Source organism: Silurus meridionalis, chromosome 10 (assembly GCF_014805685.1).
Source record: "Silurus meridionalis isolate SWU-2019-XX chromosome 10, ASM1480568v1, whole genome shotgun sequence".
Lineage (NCBI taxonomy): Eukaryota > Metazoa > Chordata > Actinopteri > Siluriformes > Siluridae > Silurus > Silurus meridionalis.
In genome coordinates this window covers 21962912-21983041 of record NC_060893.1, presented here as the reverse complement: position 1 = coordinate 21983041, position 20130 = coordinate 21962912, and the positions used below count along the sequence as shown (strand labels likewise).

At 39.3% G+C, this 20130-nt stretch overlaps 2 protein-coding genes across 3 annotated transcripts in view; one reads left to right on the top strand and one right to left on the bottom strand.

The window, feature by feature from the left end:
* Positions 1–2792, top strand: part of syngap1a (synaptic Ras GTPase activating protein 1a) — a 178277-nt gene extending 175485 nt beyond the window's left edge. The window contains exon 21 of the mRNA XM_046858982.1: positions 1761–2792. Coding sequence (XP_046714938.1) covers positions 1761–1811 — 51 coding nt within the window. The 3' untranslated portion in view covers positions 1812–2792. The remainder of the gene's footprint in view (positions 1–1760) is intronic.
* Positions 2793–3372: 580 nt separating this feature from the next.
* Positions 3373–19320, bottom strand: tmem65 (transmembrane protein 65). Of its 2 annotated transcripts, XM_046860206.1 has the most exons (9): positions 19272–19320; positions 19072–19190; positions 17111–17342; positions 9836–9880; positions 8421–8488; positions 8143–8197; positions 5915–5957; positions 5638–5743; positions 3373–3783 (listed from the first exon to the last, which is right to left on the bottom strand). In XM_046860206.1, the coding sequence occupies exons 3-9, from the start codon at positions 17331–17333 to the stop codon at positions 3661–3663; spliced, it is 663 nt and encodes a 220-aa protein (XP_046716162.1). In that variant the 5' UTR covers positions 17334–17342; positions 19072–19190; positions 19272–19320; the 3' UTR covers positions 3373–3660. The 2 variants fall into 2 exon arrangements, with proteins under 2 accessions (XP_046716162.1, XP_046716163.1); XM_046860207.1 differs by lacking the exons at positions 19072–19190; positions 19272–19320 and adding an exon at positions 18373–18429.
* Positions 19321–20130: the final 810 nt, after the last annotated feature.

Genomic DNA, 20130 nt, shown 5'->3' with positions numbered 1-20130 from the left:
TGTACCAGAATGATAGGAAAAAGAAAGTATGGAAAGTATGGATCCAAAGAACACCATATCCTCTGTAAAAACATTGTAGAGGCGCTATTGGGTTGAGATCTGGTGATTGCCTCGGGCATTGTAGAATGTTCTGCAATGCCCGAGGCAATCACCAGATCTCAACCCAATCCAGCATGCATTTTACTTGCTTAAGACAAAACTTAAGGCAGAAAGACCCACAAACAAACAACAACTGAAGACAGCTGCAGTAAAGGCCTGTCAAAGCAACACAAAGTAGGAAATCCAGCGTTGGTGATGTCCATGGGTTCAAGACTTCAGGCAGTCATTGCCTCTGAAGGATTTTCAACAAAGTATTAAAAATGAAAATTTTATTTAAGGTAATGTTAATTTGTCCAATTACTTTTAAACCCTGAAATGAGGTATCTTTGTAATTAAATGGTTGCCGTTCCCAAATGTTTAATAGAATATTTGTGTTCAACCCGCTCAAATTAAACCTGAAATTCTGCCCTTCAATTGCATCTCAGTTGTTTCATTTTAAATCTGATGTGTTGGCCCGCATAGCCCAAATCATGACGATTGTGTCACTGTCCAAATATTTCTGGGCCTAACCATATAGCTGTTTTTACATAGACGTTCAACCGATTCAACGGTTTTGCTAATTAATCAGCTATTGGAAAAAATCCATACCGATTTTTCCTGCTTCAGGTTCCGCTGTCATTACGAAAGTGGCCTCTAGAGGCATACCACTGAAATGTATTATTTATAAAATTATTTTTACTAATTAATATATTCATATTTTAATTAGCACCTTTGATTCAGAACCATTTTTTTATGTTTGCAATAAAGTTCAGTGCTATTTAACATGGAGTGTTATGTTTGTTTTCTTATCCAGTATACATTTAAAAAAAATATCGGTTTATTAAATCGCTTATCGGCAGGTACGCTCCAACCTAGCTATTGGTATCGTAAAATCCATCGATCGACCTCTACATAGAAGTAAATAAAATGGGCCAGTATCAATATATATACATGTCTAAAAAAGTGCAGAAAAACATTCTAACCTAGGGAGAAAAGGAAAAAAGATAATTTTACTACTAATTTTAATGCTACTTAATCATTTGCAGGACTTCAATTTTTATACGAATGCTCTGCCATTTTTTTATTTCTATTAGCTCGCAAAATCTACAAAAACCTTTCCCTAGTTACATGCAGCATCTACTTAACTATATGAGAACTCGGAAAATAGGTCCAGTCTCGAAGTGGTGGAAAAAACCCTCAAAGATATCAATCACCTTAATCATTTCTGGGTTTTGTCTCTGTGCTGTTTTATGGAGCATGACAATAAAGCAAGAGCACTGGCATATGCACAATGCAAAGAGCACTTGAGATTGACATAAATAGCTGTGTTACCTTACAAAAACTACTAATTGATGATTCTATTCAGAAAAAGGCTTTGATTAGCTAGGCAGCATAAAGATGGCCTCGGGGGCAAAGGTCATATGGTCTAATTAGTCCAGATTTGCCTTGTTCCAGAGTGGTGCATCAGGGGATAAAAAGAGAGGCAGATACAGTGATGCAAAGATCATGCCAGTCAACTGTACAGCACAAGCCTGTGGGGGAAGTGTAATGATCTGAGGTCGCTCAGTTGGTCAAATCTAAATTCAGCAAGGTTATGCATCCAAAATACGGGTCAGATTAATATACTGAATATACTGAATGATCAGTTTTTACATTAAAATATTTTTTTTCTTCCCTGACAGCATGGGCATTTTTTTTCAAAGATGACAACGCCAGGATTCATTGGGATCTAATCCATGTGTGCCATTTTCACACATGGATTCACCACCACACAGTCCAGACCTTAATCCTATTGAGAATCTTTGAGAATTCACAAAAGACTTTACACTGTAGTCTGACGTAAACTGTAGTAATCTGATAATGTAATCTGATGTAATTTCGATGTTATAAATGTATGCAAGTGAATATGCCTGTATGCTGATTGGCCTCAAGAAAAATATTACTCATTAAAGGGTGAAAAGTTAAAGGATTAAAGGAGAATGTCCTAGTTTTCCATTTTCGGAAAAGAATTAGGAGGTGTTGGAGGTCAGAGAGCTGAAAATATGGTTTCCAGAAGTTAATGAACTTCTGTCACGTGCTGTGTCATTTTCGTTTTTTGTAAAGATGAACTAATCCGGATTCATCCGAGTTAATTAACCCTATCCTTTATATGACTCCCGATTCATTAATCCTTTATTTACTCCGATCATTAGAGTCCTTGGTTATCTTGCTACTAACAACAACATGTATAAATACAAACTGTGATTTCCACCATTTAGTTGTTCATAAGTTGTTGTTAGCAGGTAAATGTAGCAACAAGACTGAGTTGTTCAGGACACTTCCTGTATAGGCAGAAACACAAGACTCAAAATCACGAGTCTCGCTGATCCTCCTGTACCGTGGAGATTCAGCGGATCCGTTAGACTCGAAGCACAGAGCAAATCAGCTGGATCTGAGAGACTTGTGAGTGGAATAAATGAGTCCAAGGATTCTGTGGATTCTAAGGATTCGGTGAGTGCCCTCTAGTGGATGCAGGCAGAATCCCAAGTGACTCAAGGGACTCGCAAGCCTTGGATCCATTCACTGAGTGATTCAGAAGGATTTAAACGGATTTGGACCGGATTAATGTCAGACAATATTTTTATGGACCGGGCCTTTAAGGTGTGGCGGATAAACGCAACAAAATAAAATGATATGACCAGCATAAAAACTGAGATTTTCTAAATATATTAATAGATGTGAATCCACTGTGTTGTTTTTTGTTCATTTTGCTCACTTGGGGGTTTGAATTTAGCGGTAATGTATTATGTGTTAGGGCCCGGAGCAGCCCCTTTAAGAAGGTGGAGGATGGAGGTAAGACATATAATAGAGGCATCATGACATGCACCAAGAGTGAGTCATAGACAGATGTGGAAGAGAGAATCCAGCAGTTTTCCAAAATAAAACCATTCAGAATCAGATAATAAATTAAACGGAAATAATGTAAGTAATATGTTTTTCTGTGCGGCCCGGTACCAATTGCCCGGGGGTTGGAGACCACTGGTCTAAAAGACCTGTGTGCTGTATATGAAGTTTGTTCCTTAAGTTGTGCACTATCGCTACGAGACTAAAGTTATGTGATCGAGTAATGGCTGACCATTTTTTTCTATTGCTATAAATATCTTTGTATAACTACATGTTTGATGTCTCACACACACGACGATGCGGTTTGGGTCAAAATGTGACCTGTGCTATTCCTATTAAAGTACAAACGTATCCTCAGCATGTACCCGAACAGTGTAGTGTTATTAATCAGCCATCTTACAACAACAAAACTCACTTTCATAGATCTTTCTGGAACTTTATACAAATTTCCGTTCCCTTCCTGTTATTAAGGCCTGTCTCATTAAAGAATAATTTCGTTGATGCAAAAAACAAAAAAAAACAATGCATTTCTTACATGTTAGTAATGTTCGCCTTGTAGCTCCAGTATAAATCCAGTATTAAAGTAACTAAAACAATTGAGTTTTTTGCTGAACGCAGAGCATAAAGCTCACTTCTTTTTTGAGAAAACCTCTAATAGTGTTGTGTTTGTGGTGTGTGTATTAAAAAGAAAAAAGAAAATTATTTCGAGTCTCTGAGCGGAGTTACTGTCGAGCTCTGCGTCTTCTCTTCATCATCATCGCCAAGGAAAAGGAGAGGAAACATCCCGAGCAAGCAGCCTATGGTGACGCCGATCCCCTTCCCCTGCACACAAGCACAAGTTATAACTATACACATGCATACACACACATACACACACATACACATACATATATATATATATATATATATATATATATATATTTTTTTTTTTTTGTCTGAAGATTGGCCTCCGCCTCATGTGCCGGAAGGGGCAAGCGCTCCACACCCAACCACCAGCAGGAGGACAAGGAGACGTGGCATCCTAAAGAGACACAATTACAGTGGCGGCTCCTCCCTGTCTTCAAGGCCGCCGGGAGGACAGTGAGGGGAGAACCTTTTGGTTCCAGACTAATGGTGGCTCTGGCCCCTATTCCCTCTCACTACAGGCAAAGACAGCAGATGCGTAAGCGGAATTTCCGCCAGACCTTACGCCACGTAAAGGTGGGAGTCTCCTCAGCCTTGCGATGGCGACCTGGGCAGAGACAATCCGCCTGTCGGGACCTGAGGTATTAGAGCATGGCGGGAACGCCCAGCTCCGTCTCCCGCTTCAGCCACTCTTCACCCCCTTTCCTGGGCACCAGAACATTTTTTCCCTTTTTACTTTCAGTTTGAACCACCAATAAAGACACTGTATTCCATGATGTGAGATTCCAGTGTCTGTGTTAAACCCAAATGCAGCGGCGAGTCGCCACAATATAAATATACACACACACACACACACACACACACACACACACAAATCACAAATGGTGATTTAAAAGATTTAAGTGGTGATTTGTAACACGCCAACAAATTGCAGCAGAAAGCTGCACGCAGAGCCACAGGGAGCACCAACTTTCATAAGTCAGTGTGCTAATAGACATTGTTCTGTGTACATCTGGATCTGTGCAACCAGAGCTCTCCTCACATGCAAGTATTTTCGTCTGAAACATGATCTCACTTCCACCCCCCCCACACCACTTGCCAGATTTGGCTCCTGCGGACGTTGCCCTCTTCCCGAAGATGGAGGGTCGCCGTTTTTTGCAGGACACATTCCAGAAGTGGCAGGAACGCTGTATTGCTATGCAAGGGGACTATTTTGAAGGTATCTTACAAAAGTGAGTATACCCCTCACATTTTTGCAACCATTTTAGTCTATCTTCTCAAGGGACAATACTATAGAAATGAAAACTGGATATATTTTAGAGTAGTCAATGTGCAGCTTGTACAGTACCGTCAGGTTTACTGATAACTGTACGTTGTGTAAGCGTGCAAAGCCACACGTCATATTCATAATGGTCATGTTTTTGTTTGTTTGACAGAACCATACAAATTTGTGTATCTTGTATTGGAGCAGTTATAATTTGGTGCTTTGAGTACAATTCTCCCATACTGACCACTGGATGGTCAACATGGCACCTCATGGTAAAGAACTCTCTGAGGATTTAAAAAATTAGAATCGTTGCTCTTCACAAAGATGCCCGAGAATATAAGAAGATCAGTATCACGCTGGAACTGAGTTACAATACAGTGGCCAGGGTCATACAGAGGTTTTCCAAGACAAGTTCTACTTGGAACAGACATCGCAAGGGTCCATCAAAGAAGTTGAGTCCTCATGCTGTGCGTCAGGTGCAGAAGCTGCTTCAAAAAACAGATGCATGAGTGCTGCAGCATTGCTTTAGAGGTTGCAAAAATGGAAGGTCCGCTTGTCAGTGCTCAGACCGTACGTCACACACTGCAACAAGTCGGTTTGCAGGCTATCATCCCAGAAGGAGTCTCTTCTGAAGCTGCTCACAAGAAAGACCGCAAGAGGTTTGCTGAAGACGACCTGTCCAAGGGCATGAATTACTGGAACCGTGTCCTGTGGTCTGATGAGACAAAGATAAACTTGTTTGGCTCAGATGGTGTCCTGCACATGTGGCAGTGAGAAGTACTTACCAAGTGTGAGCTGAGTCTGGTCTGCCACATGTCAGCCTGTTTGGGTGTAAGATCAGGAATCTGCATCCCCAAACGTGCAGCTAGAGCCTCCACATATCCTGCTAACCTACACACACACACACACACACACACACACACACACACACACACATACACACACATACACACACATACACACACATACGTTACATATTACTCAAATTACTGGGTATATTAATTGTGTGTGTATGGGTTTTTTGTTTTGTGCGAATGTGTGTATGTGTGTTCAAATACTTACCCAAGTCCAGCCAGGTCAGAAACCAAGTTTCCCAACGCCGCGGCTGCAACCAGAACACACTGTTAGTCACCACGCACACGCACAATCACACACATTCACTCAGCAGACAAGAAACACAGACACAGATGAAGAATGGTGTCTGTATATTTCAACATCATAGCCTCTAGAATCATTCTAGACTTCTGCTGTCTCTGTTTGGGTCACACCATGAATATGTGCACCGTTAGAAAAGACTCTGAGACTGGGTATAATTTTAGACGCCAGTGTTTATACTACACACAGTAAAAATGCGGGTGGAAGCAGTTTGGGCTGGAAGACTTGTGTTGTGCTTACATGGCATGTTTACCACCTCAGCGATCTTTCCACTTCACCCCCATGTTCTTGACTGGTTATTAACCCATGTCTGATTATACAGGTGTACATAGCTTTGCGTTTCTGTTGTTCAGCCAAGTCTTTTCTGTTTCTTTGCCCGGTCCATGTATGTTGCAAGAAGAGAAAATGACCCCTTTAGTATTTTTTACTCATATAAAAGTCATATATGACTATGGTGTTGAAGATCTTGCTCAGGGGCCCAGGAGTGGCAGCTTGTTGTGGCTGGGATTTGAACTTATGACCTTTGATCCAAAGCTCTGCAGTGAGTCTCTAAAGACTTTGTACGTAGCATAAAACTGTCAGAAAAAAGCACAACCTAATCCATATGAGCCCCTCTGCGTGAAGCTCCAGAATGCTAGATGAAGCTACTGATGGATTCTGTGCTGATGGTCAATTCACAATTAGGTTGTTTAAGTGTACAACAGAACCAAATAACTCAAACAATTTGATGAATAAGCAAGAAACTATAAATGGAGTGTATTTTATAGCAATACAGAACCTTGGTGTTCGGCACTCGTCGCATGCTCCGCACTCGACACCGACTCTCACTAGGAAACTTCAATCTCGTGGTAAAACAGATGAATGAGGAGTCTCATGTCAGCTTGTAAACAGCGAGACAGAGTGCCCTATACAAAGCGTTCTCTTTTGTGCTTCCTGTGTATATTAAGCCTAAATCATGGGTGGTTAAAAATGCTATCAAGAAGCCTGGAAAAGATAGAAATAAGGCTAAAAAGCAATTAAGGAAAGCCACAATGGAAGTGTACAAATGAGGTCATAGCCAATGAGGGCAGTATAAATGCGACTCAAATCGCTACAAAATTCCTCCCTCGAGCAGCAAGTGTTGCTAAAGTGAAGTGAAGTGTGTGGTGAGACTGCCAAGTAAAATTTTTAATTTTGGGAAACTTTATGTAATTTCTTTATTTCTTATAAAGTACAGTACTGCATTCAAAAATACTTGTTCGGTACTCGTCAGTTTCAGCACAAGTTCCCGTAAAGAACTACCAACGAGTACCAAGGTATCACATTCTTATGAGTAAGAAATATTTAGTGATTACGTTATTTGTTTTCTCATTTTCAAAACAAAAAAAGTCATGAACAAGTATATAGTTATAGACGCCCGGACGAGAGACTGTGGGCCAAAGTTGGCCATGTATATATGAGAAGAAGGAAAAACAACATTTAACATTTTTTACTTTTTTTGTTTTGTTTTGTTTTAAATTTAAGCTGCAAAATTAATTAAAATTCAATGTAAGGAAATATGTCTTATCCAAAGGACCAGCTTTGTGTCTTTCATTAGAGATCATGGATATTACAAACATATGGCTGTATTGGTTTTAGCCTGAATATATGTATTAGACCCTGAACTTAATTGTACTATAAATAGGATTGTTTCAATGTTTTAATTGTACTATAAATGTTCGCAAATTTTAATACTTTATTAGTTAAGCAGATTACAGAGTAACATTCTAGATTGATTTATTTATAAATATTTTTAAACTATAAATCGAGGGACCCATGACAACTTTTATTTTAATAAAATACAGCTTGTTGTATCATGACATTTACTTTCGGACCACGGCACTTATTCAAGTTCGATTTTTGGCCCCTTTATGCTAAAATGTTTTGGCCAACTTTGGTATGTAATTTGCAGGGTGCTAGTAAGGACCCTGGCTCACTATACATTGGTACACAAGTTACCCATTGGCATTTATCAACACCAGGCAGTCTGAAATGTAATTAAATGTAATGCACTGTAAAAAGATAAAATGTATTATAAATCATATCTATCTTTTTAGCTTCATTACTATAGCTTGAATTGTTGTCTAAGCACAGTACATGTGTGTAACAAACAGTACCTGCCATTGTCGATATTCCGAAAGTCACTCCGATGGACAGCTCAATCTGGGTTCCCTGTAAACCCACACAAATGATAATGCGGTAATACAAAAAAAAAAAAAACATACATCTCTAACATACATCCCGACTAGTTAAAGGGGCCAATAAAAATCCCTGATCCAGAATCAGTTCCTTTTCAAACCTTGATAACTCTGTAATCACATCAACACCCAAATCAGCTTCTGGAACTTGTGAATTACCAGAAGCACTGAACCATTTAGAGACTCATACCACTTACTGCGGCGATCATGATGGCATTGTCCAGGAAGCCAAAGCCGACGAATGGGAGCGCGTTGTGAAGGAGCACTAAAAAGGGGAAAAAAACAAAAAAAACAAGCATGTCAGTGTACTTGAACAACAGATTGATATGTAGATTGTTTTCTCCTCGCTAAACTGTTTTTCATGCACATTTTCCCACCACCGCTGCTGCTACGAGAATATTACGTATTTAAAACACTACAGAGGCCGAGTCCTGAGAGTCAGAATACAGATTAACATGGCAGAGGTAGAGCTGCATCTTCCTTTAGACAGAACAGGAAAATAACTATTATTTTAAATATCTTCCCAAATGTCAAGTCAAAAGGCAACAAAATTCCTTGGTGTTTATCTGGAGGAGAACTTCACCTGGTCACTCAATACCAGCTTCATCAGCAGGAAAGCCGAGCAGCATCCTGAGAAGGCTGAGGAAAGTCAATCTACCTCCCCCTATCCTGACTACGTTGTACAGAAGGGACCATTGAGTTGAGCAGCTGCATCACTGCCTGGTTTGGGGTTTACTGGTTTACTGGTCACAAGCTATTATGTGATTTGTGTATCTCTCCACGTCTTGTGCTGCCTGGTGCACTGGTGACTTTTTCTGCACTGTTTGCACTTGATGCACTTTAAGTGGCGAGGACAACTTACTTTAGTCCTTGACTCTGTGTTGTGTAGTGTAGCTCTATGTTTTGTGATGTAGCCTTCATGTTTTGTGATGTAGCCTTTATGTTTTGTGATGTAGCCTTTATGTTTTGTGATGTAGCCTTTATGTTGTGTGACGTAGCCTTTATGTTTTGTGATGTAGCCTTTATGTTGTGTGACTTAGCTCTATGTTGTGTGACTTAGCTCTATGTTGTGTGATGTAGCTCTATGTTGTGCGATGTAGCTCTATGTTGTGTGATGTAGCTCTATGATGTATTTTGAGCTTTATGTTGTGATGTAGCTCTATTTTGTGTGACGTAGCTCTATGTTGTGTGACGTAGCTCTATGTTGTGTGACGTAGCTCTATGTTGTGTGACGAGCTCTATGTTGTATTTTGAGCTTTTGTTGTGATGTAGCTCTATTTTGTGTGACGTAGCTCTATTTTGTGTGACGTAGCTCTATTTTGTGTGACGTAGCTCTATTTTGTGTGACGTAGCTCTGTGTTGTGTGACGTAGCTCTATGTTGTGATGTAGCTCTATGTTGTATTTTGAGCTTTATGTTGTGATGTAGCTCTATTTTGTGTGATGTAGCGCCAGGGTTTTAGAGAAACGTCTTATTTCAGTGTACTGTGTCAGATATATATGGGTAAAATGACAATAAAGCTTCTTGACTTGACTCAATTTAGCTGTTTGAAATACAATTTGTGTAAGTTTGTTTCATCATAAACATTATCGTAAGTGTGCAACAGATCTCACCATATCTTAGTTGATTGGTGCTGGGTGGCGAAGACTCCAGTTTCTCTAAAGAGAAAAGAAAAACCCACAAAATATTGAGCAATGTTTGAGCAAAGAGACGTTACTGATGCATAGAAATTCATGTACCTTTACTGAAACTTGATCAAACTATTTCTGGTGAATGTGTGTATGCACTAATATAATAATGTGATGCAGCATAAAAAAAGGAAATAAAAAAAAAACCCAATAAATAAATAAAAAGTGAATTTTACTGATTTTACTCAACACATTTTCTGAATATTAGTGCACCACTTTGTAAAGCCTTCCACAATCATTTGTTCAAAATCTTAGCAAAGCAATTCTTCGAACTTTCACACAAACGTATGATCATCATGCGCTCCGCATGACTTGTAAACATTCGGATGAATCACGGCATTGACGCGGCAAACAAACGCATGATTTAAGCCTCAATGAAGTCACTGTTCTGATTGTTCATCTGTGAAGGTTTAATATTCTATTATCATGTGATTTATGAATATCATGCAGGTGTGTCCAGAAAATAGAGCCAAGACATCTTTTATAACATGGGCAGAACACACGTTCTCTCTCTATATTTCTATATTTCATGCACACTTAAGGCTGATTAATTAGAGGTTTCCCCAACACAGTTCCAGCACAAATCTCCAAAAGGAATTCTTGAACCAATTATTTGGGCTTTTTTTTCTTTTCATCTTCTCATTGCGATGCAGCAGTGTCATATGTTTTTATTTCTACAATCAAAATGTCTACGCTTGACCTCAGTGATCATGTTACAAATTGTATTATAATTTTGTAAGGTAATATTTCCAAATCAGTTATTCAACCAGGAGCGATTGAACAAATGTCATATATTTATGTTAGATATGTCCCAAGAACAGTAAAAACAATTTTTTTTTTTTTAAAGTATGTCCTTCAACAATGCTTTTGTTCATCATGTACTGATATGTAACTCAACGGTCTCATGGACATCACAGAGTCTATCTTTTAGCCATTGAACTTTATTGTACATAAATAAATTTGAAAATAAATTGTGAAATTTTATTTTCTGAAATCATACATTAGGGGAACCATTAGAACATTCATTTTAATATAATGTAGTTTGGTAAAATTTAATTTCCATTAAAATTTCATTTAATTTCAGCCCACAATCAATCAAATACTTATATTACTAAACAGTACACCTCAACATTTATGGATCTGTAATGATTGGACATTCGATGCCACCCAGATGAAGATCGGTTCCCCTTTGAGACTGGTTCCTCTCAAGGTTTCTTCCTCATAATATCTTGAAGATTTTTCTTTCCAAAGTCAAAATTTGATAACCTATTTATCGCTATAAAGCTACTTTGGAACAATGTCCGTTGTTAAAAGCGCTATACAAATAAAACCGAATTGATTCGAATCGTATAAATAATACAAATAAAAAAACGTACCCGTAAATATAAACGTTAGTAATTCACCATATCATTTTACACCACACCATTCCGTACGGACACTTTATGGACATTTTACACACACCATTCCGTACGGACACTTTATGGACATTTTACACACACCATTCCGTACACGGACACTTTATGGACATTTTCTTCAGAATCTGTTATTAAATTCAGTGTTGAAAGCTGTAAAGATGACTGCATTATAAAGTTGTCAGTAGGTGTTTATGGACATTTTACACCACACCATACCGCACACGGACACTTTATGGACATTTTACACCACACCATACCGCACACGGACACTTTATCGACATTTTACACCACACCATTCCGTACACGGACACTTTATGGACATTTTACACCACACCATACCGCACACGGACACTTTATGGACATTTTACACCACACCATTCCATTACGGACACTTTATGGACATTTTACACCACACCATACCGCACGGACACTTTATGGACATTTTACACCACACCATACCGCACACGGACACTTTATGGACATTTTACACCACACCATACCGCACACGGACACTTTACGGACAATCTAAACCACCTAAATTGTTTACTGTTCACAGTTTACTGCCATAAGCATTTTTTGTATATACATCTTTTTCTCTCACATATATATCTTTATATCTTATATATTCTTATATTTGATTTTATATAGTTTTTATACTTTATTTATCAGTCTTCTTTTCTTTGTATTATTTTTCTCCCCATTCTATTCCCTCATGCCGGACCGTCGTAATAAGCATTTCACTGCATGTCAAACCCTGTATGTATGTGTATGTGACAAATAAAATTTCGTTTGATTTGATAATCCTAGTGAACAGGCGCCGAGTCGATCGATATTTGCACAACGTTTAACTTTTTACGAGGCATCAGTTGAAAATATCTTTGGAAACGTCGCTGCGAGTCGCTTTATGCGTGCAATGAGCTTTAGTTTTCCTGGTTGGTCTCAGTAATAATAGAAGTAGAAACTGCCAGTTTACCAAATTAGGTAGAAAAAAGCTGACCAAATACCAAATTCCAGAATACTGAGCTGGCATCATGCATAGGATGGTTTCTTAAAAACACGTTTCTCGTTTGCCAATTCATCCCCATCACTTTACCACCAGCATTTGTTTCCTGCTAACCCCTATACAGGTCTATACGGTCTACTGCATCCTGAAATGGAACAATAAAACACAATGAGAATAAGTAAAGCTGGAATCATTTCGATTAATCATCTGTAATAGATGCTACATGCTTAAGCCAGACTTATTAGCCAGACGCATAACACGAGGCATAACACACACACACACACACACACACACACACACACACACACACACACACATCTCCAGACCCTAGAGTCCCATGCCAATTTAGAAACATTAAACCCTGACTCACTTCCCCTCGCAACCCTGAGCAATCCAGACACTTTCTTCTAATAAACAGAAACTAAATAAAATACCACACTTCAGGACTAACAGAACAGAGGGGAAATGAACCAAGGCTTCATTTTTCTTTACCCCCAGTTACTTCAGCTGGAGCCGTGTCTCTGCAGAACCCTCTCCTAAATGGGGTTCTCTCTGGTCAAGGAAGAAAAGAAAGAAAGGGAGAAACGAATGAGACGGAAAGTAATACGAGATGCAGGATGAAGTGTGGAGAGTCGAATCGTGGTGTTGGAAAAATGTTGACTTCCTTACTGCACTTAAGTACATTTTGTAAGCATGTGTAGTACATGAGTATTTTCCTGTTTGGAAAATTTTATAAATTTTAATGTGTAGTATCCTATTTTGCTATGTGGCAGCGGGGGTTTAGTGACTAATGCCCCGGGGTGTTGATCAAAAAGTCGCAGGTTCAAGCCTCAGCACCGTCAAGCTGCAACAGTTGGGCCCTTCAGCAAGGCACTTAACACTATTTGCTCCAGGGGGACGTACTATGGCTGACCCTGCGATCTGACCCCAGCTTTCTGACAAGCTGGGATATTAGAAAACCTAGGGGAGTGCTAGCTCAGTGGTTGAGGCTCTGGGTTACTGATCTGAAGGTCAAGGATTCAAGCCCCAGTATCACCATGTTGCCACAACTGAGCCCCCTGAGCAAGGCTCTTCGCCCACTGGGATCAAGGGGTGCTGTATCATGGCTGATCTGGTGCTCGGACACCAGCTTCCTAAAATTGCTGGGATATGCTGTAAAGTACATTTGACAAGTAAAAAGACCCCTTTTATCCTTTTACCTAGTAGGTTTCAGAAAAAAAACTTGCTGTTCTTCTCTACTTTGAAGTGAAAATTCTCTCCATATAAAGGTCTGGTGTACAGGAGAATGGACCCCTGATCTGCATTGATTTTTCACATTGAGTTCATATGCATCACTACTTTTCTTTCCATACATTAATCTGGTCAAAAGCAAAACCTGTAGTACTTTTAGAAAGTGATTTTTAGTTTTAGTCTTCTTCATCCACTGCTGGTCAAATCCTCAGAAGAAGACGTTTCAACAAAAGAGAGGAGACATGAGGAGAATCTGACCTTCAGAATGCAGCAGTGAACATTCAATATTATACATTCACTTCTATTTAAATAAGAAGCTGAAACTGGTAAAAATATAAAATATAATACACCGATCAGGCATAAAATTATGAGCGGTGAAGTGAATAACACTAAATATCTCATCATGGCACCTGCTGATTTATTTATTAGGCAGCAAGTCAACATTTTGTCCTCAAAGTTGATGTTAGAAGCAGTAAAAATGGGCGTAAGGATTTGAGCGAGTTCGACCAATTGTGACATCTAGACGTTTGGGGGACAAACTTACACTTATAAAGAACATATTCACTTTTAAGAGACAATGTTCATTGTTAAAAGTGCTATACAAATAAAAATGAATTGAACTGAAGGCTGGTCCGTGTGGTCCGGTCCAACAGAAGAGCTTCTGTAGCTTAAACTGCTGAAGAAGTTCATGCTGTTGATGCTTGAAGGGTCACGACTGTTTTAGCAGCAAAGGAGGAACCAACACAATAATAAACAGGTGGTCATAAAGTTAGGTCGAGAAAAAAATTTGGGAATTCTGGAGAACACTTACAGTGAATACTCAACATTATTTTTGTTGTTTAAAATCTCTCTCTCTCGCTCTCTCTCTCTCTGTCTGTCTGTCTGTCTGTCTGTCTCGGTCTGTTTGTCTCTCTCTCTCTGCATATGTGTGTCTCTCTGACTGTCTGCATCTGTCTCTTTCTCTCGCTCCATCTTCCTGTCTCTCTCTCTTTCTCTCATTGTCTCTTACTATGTCTGTCAGTCTCTTTCTGTCAGTCTGTCACACACTCTCTCTCTCTCTCTCTCTCTCTTTCTCTCTCTCCTGTCTGTGGGTCTTTTCTCTGTGTCTGTCTCGGTCTGTTTGTCTCTCTTTCTGCATATGTGTGTCTCTCTGACTGTCTGCATCTGTCTCTTTCTCTCGCTCCATCCTCCTGTCCCTCTCTATCTTTCTCTCTCTGTCTCTTTCTCGCGCGCTCTTTCTCTCTCTCTGTCTGTTAATATGTTTGTCTCTTTCTGTCAGTCTGTCGCACTCTCTCTTTCTCTCTCTCTCTCTCCCTCTTTTTCTCTCCTTCTCAAAGCCTGTCAATATTTGGAGCAAGACAGAACAGGCATAATAGCTGAGGTGACAAGCGGCAGAGCGAGATTTCTTCACGTGAACGTCACTGATCAGATCACAGTGTAATGTGGGTCACTGAAGGGTAAAGTTCCTCTCTCTCTCTCTCTCTGCCACACTTGAACTTTCCCCACGTTACTATCAAGAAAGATAAGAAAGAAAGCGCAATGTGGGTGAGAGAGCGTAATGTCTTTCCACATCATCATCATTATTATTATCATTACTGTGGTTTCTTGCAAGTGAGAAAAGAAGTCATTCATTGATATTTATTTTGTATGGGAGGAGAGACGGCTTTGAGAATAAAAGCATCCATGCATCACATTCTCCGGTGAGCAGTCGCAGGTGATTGACAAATACTGCAGTAGTAATGTATGAATGCAGGATTTTATGTATACATTTAAAGAAATGTTGAACATACACACCAGTGTTGGGTCCTAACTGGGCCCCAGTGTCGCCAGTCCGAAATCTGATTGGGTAAGGCAACAGCTTTCAAACAATAAGATTTTAAGCTAGCGACACCGGGGCCATCCAGCAGGCGTCCAATAACGTCGCCATTTTCACATCCTTTATTTGGATGGTCAGAAAGTGCACTAGTCAGGTTGCTAGCCACATCTGTAGCATCTGTACTAGCTGGAATAATATTCACTTGGATTTAAAAACTGTTTTTGTACTCGATTGCTGACAGCGAAGAGGAAATTGATTTAGTCACAAATACAAAATTACAAGGACATTTCAAGACGAACTTTTCAAGAAAAGCTGGACATTGTGAGGAAAGGTCGGCCAAAACTGTGTTAACACCGTATATACCGTGTGTGCTGTGTGTATGGTGTGTGCACATGGTGTGTGTGCAGTGTGTGTGCGTATACGGTGTGGGTGTGTGTGTGTGTAGGTGTGTGTGTGTGTGTATACTGTGTGTGCTGTGTGTATGTGCTCTGTGTGTGTGGTGTGTGCATATGGTGTGTGTGCAGTGTGTGTGTGTGTGTGTGTGTGTGTGTGTGTGTGTGTGTGTATGTGTATACGGTGTGTATACAGTGTGTGCTGTGTGTATGTGTTCTGTATTTGTGTGTGTGTGTGTGTGTGTGTGCATATGGTGTGTGTGCAGTGTGTGTGGTGTGTATATGGTATATGTAATTTGTGTGTATATACAGTGGGTGTTTGGTGTGTATACAGTTGGTGTTTGGTATGTATGTGCTCTGTGTGTTTGTGTATGTGTGTATACAGTGTGTGTGTGTGTGTGTATACAGTTGGTGTTTGGTATGTGTATGTGCTCTGTGTGTTTGTGTATGTGTGTATACAGTGTGTGTGTGTATGTGTATACAGTTGGTGTTTGGTATATGTATGTGCTCTGTGTGTTTGTGTGTGTGTATACAGTGTGTGTGTGTATATGTGTATACAGTTGGTGTTTAGTATGTATATGTGCTCTGTGTGTTTGTGTATGTGTGTGTATACAGTGTGTGTGTGTGTATACAGTTGGTGTTTAGTATATGTATATACTCTGTGTGTGTGTGTGTATACAGTGGTGTGTGGTGTATGTATACAGTGTGTGTGTGTATACTGTGTGTGTGTGTGTGTGTATATATACAGTGTGTGTGTGTGTGTGTGTGTGTGTGTGTGTGTGTGTGTGTGTGTATGTACAGTGTGTGTGTGTGTGTGTGTGTATACAGTGGGTGTGTGGTGTGTGTATGTGTGTAAGTGTGGTGTGTATACAGTGTGTGTGTGGTCTGTGTATATGCTCTGTGTGTGTGTGTGTGTGTGTGTGTGTGTGTGTGTGTGTGTACGTGCAGTGTGTGTTATGTGTATATACAGTGGTGTGTGGTGTATGTATACAGTGTGTGGTGTGTGTATGTGCTCTGTGTGTATGTTTTAAGTGCGGTGTATGTATATGATGTGTGTAGTGTGTATATACAGTGTTTATACAGTGTGTGTGCTATGTGTATGTGGCGTGTGTGGATTATGTAGGTATATAGTGTGTGTGTAAGTGTGTGGGTGTGTGTGTATATATACAGTTTGTGAGTCTGTGTGTGTGTGTGTGTGTGTGTGTATATATACAGTGTGTGTCTGTGTATACAGGTATATAGTGGGTGTGTGTATGTGCGAGTGTGTGTGTGTGTGTGTGTGTGTGTGTGTGCGCGTACAGTGTGTGTCTGTGTACACAGTGCGAGTGTGTGTGTGGCGTTTACCCTGTGCGATGGCGATGGACTCGAAGTTCTGCAGCTCTCGCAGTAAGCAGCTGCGCTCAGCAGCATGCAGGCTGTAGATAAAATCCTTGGCTCCTTCAGAAGTGTTCAGAGGTTCCAGCTTGTCTTTGTGCTTGTGCGTGCCGAGCTGGCGCTTCTGTGCTCCTCGTACACACGGCCTCAGGGTTCTACACAAACAGAACCTCAGCATTGTGGAAGAGAACATGTTTAGAACCTGAAGGGAAAGAAGAAGAAAAGAAAGATTAGATATAACACAAGAATAGCTAACCTGGATCTACAGTGAGAACACTTCTTCACTTCTCCACTCCTCCATTTCTCCACCCCTTCACTTCTCCACTCCTCCACTTGTTTCTCTGGCTGGAGCCTCAACGCTACCACCAGGAAACCACCAGAAAGGGTTTGACACAGAGGCTGGTTTATCAGGCTAAGAACCAGACTGCACCCAAAAAAGCTCTCTCTCTCTCTCTCTCTCTCTCTCTCTCTCTCTCTCTCACTGTCTGTCTGTCTCTCTGTCTCTCCATCTCTATATCAGCCTATGTGTCTCTCTCTCACTGTCTGTCAGTTGTTCTCTCTCTCTCTCTCTCTCTCTCTATTTCTCTGTCTCTTCCTGTTAGTCTCTAGCTCTTTCTGTCTCTCTCTGTCTCTCTGTCAGTTTTTGTTGTTCTCTCTATGTCTGTCTGTCTGTCTGTATTTCTGTCTATAGGTTTGACGGATCAAATGGAAAGGAAAAAGGGACAATCATGACAAACCATATACGGATACATGGATTAAAGTGAATACAGTTTTATAAACAAAAGACAATTGCACTGAAATATAATTATATGACCATGTACAATGAAAAAAATTGGAGCAAAAGTGCGGGATTGTTAGAAATAATGAAATATTATATAAAAATTATATCATTATTAATATTAATAATGAAATATTGTTAAATAAAATTATACTCATAACCGCTAAATAATAATAATAATAATAATAAATATAAGCAACAGTAACTAAGGAGGGAGGGTTTTTGCGAAGGGTCAGTTGTGGGTTAATTGATAGTGCTACGTAAAAATACACAGGAAATACAGTTGCGACTTGTGTCCTTTTCCATTTGAAATTTGGCAGTCAGCGTTAGGAAGTTTTCCTCTGTAGCTCGAAGGACCATATAAGAATTTTGACTATCTGGTGTGCGCTGATCAGGGGATTGTACTCGCCCCGGCGTGTCGGAAAAAACACGGTACAGGATTCAGAACACTCAACTTTACTGGGTATACAATTGATCGTATATGAGGCGATTGTTGCTGTAGGTTGCGTGATGCAGAATGCATGCTTCTGTTCGGGGTTCTGGCCTTCCATACTCTTGATGGAGGACGTGCACTGTGACGTCATAGGTAGCTTGTCATGCTTGGTAAACTGTATGTCTGCCTCTAGTGGTGAAGCGTGGAAATACAACTAAATGTGAATCCTTTCATTTTCATTTGGATTATGTCACACTTTGTGTTTATATATGAAAAAAAACAACAACTGCAAATACAATTCCTTTTTGAATATTGTCTGGAAAAATCCTTCCATCCATTAATATGAATGCAGTCTGCATTCTTAGCAGGTGGCTCTCAAACAGGGGGATCCAGAAAAGAAGCAGAAAGTCTTAGATGAACATTTGTACTGGAGGAATCTCATTGTTCATGATGTCTACATTACATTTGAAATATAAAATCATGACACAGTGGCTTTCAAACTCCTTATTTTTCTGGATTGCTCCAGGACTGATATTATAATTGCAATAAAAACATTGTGGTAAAAACAAAAACACAGTGCACTTCTAGCATCTCGAACATCTTCTGAAAGCCCAAAGTGTCTTCTAAATTGTGTATGTAGCACACTTATGTCAAGAAGTGTTAACATTTAAATGTAGGTAGAACAATTTTAACATGGTAAAGTGGAAGTATCTCTCTTACCCAATCAAATCAAGCTGCTCAGATCATCATCTGGCCTGGTTTTGTTGTTGTTGTTGTTGATCTGAAACTCCTAGACTGCCCAGATCTCCATGCATGACGGTCACAAGATCAACGATCTTCTAGAAAACAGATATGTAGCAGTCAGTAGTCAAGCACATGCACAGTAACCAACCTTTACAAAAGTTTCCAAAGTTCCTCACCCAGAATGAGTCAAATGGAAACCATGCCTCATGGGTTGCCAGATCTCCAACATTCTGAAATCCCTAATTTTCTCCTCCCTATCTACCCACACATACACTGAAGAGCTTTTCTCATTAAAATGTATTGCAATATTGATACAAATACATTATTTTTATAACCCATTACATTTTATTTCACGTCTTATTGTTCTAAGAGTTCTGGACGAAATTGGTTGTAATTTCTATACCAGGGATCAGAGTTTGTTTTAGTGACAGAAGCTTCCACATGCACATTTTTCTTTTTTTTTTAAAAAAAGGGAAAACAAGCTAGGTAAAATATAAATAAAAAATAAAAGGCACATTTTTATAAGGAAAAATAAACAGTTCTCCAGCACTAATATACCAATAATTACAATTTGTTATTTATTTAAACAAAATTAAAAAAATCATATTTATTCCCTTACATTTTTTTTTTTTAAAAAGGGGAAAGAATCCTAGGTAAAATATAAATTATAAAATAAAAGGCACAGTTCTCTGGCACTAATATACCAATAATTACAATTTGTACATTATTTGTAACAAAAAATAATCATATTTATTCCCTTACATGGCATATTAGATTTATTATTTACACTTAGTTATAAATGCTCTTTCAGTCTTTTTACTTTTATATGACAAGAAATTACGGCTATTTTTTTTCCTAATTTATTCACTCGTTCAGTAAATAACCCTACAGTATCTTTAGTAACTTTCTAATAAAAGTCTGATCATAAACAAATCTGTAATAAACACTAATGAACATGCATTAATTCAGTAAAATTAATTATCATATGTATAGAACATTTACTGGACATCGTCCCCAAAGCAGCTTCATAGAGAT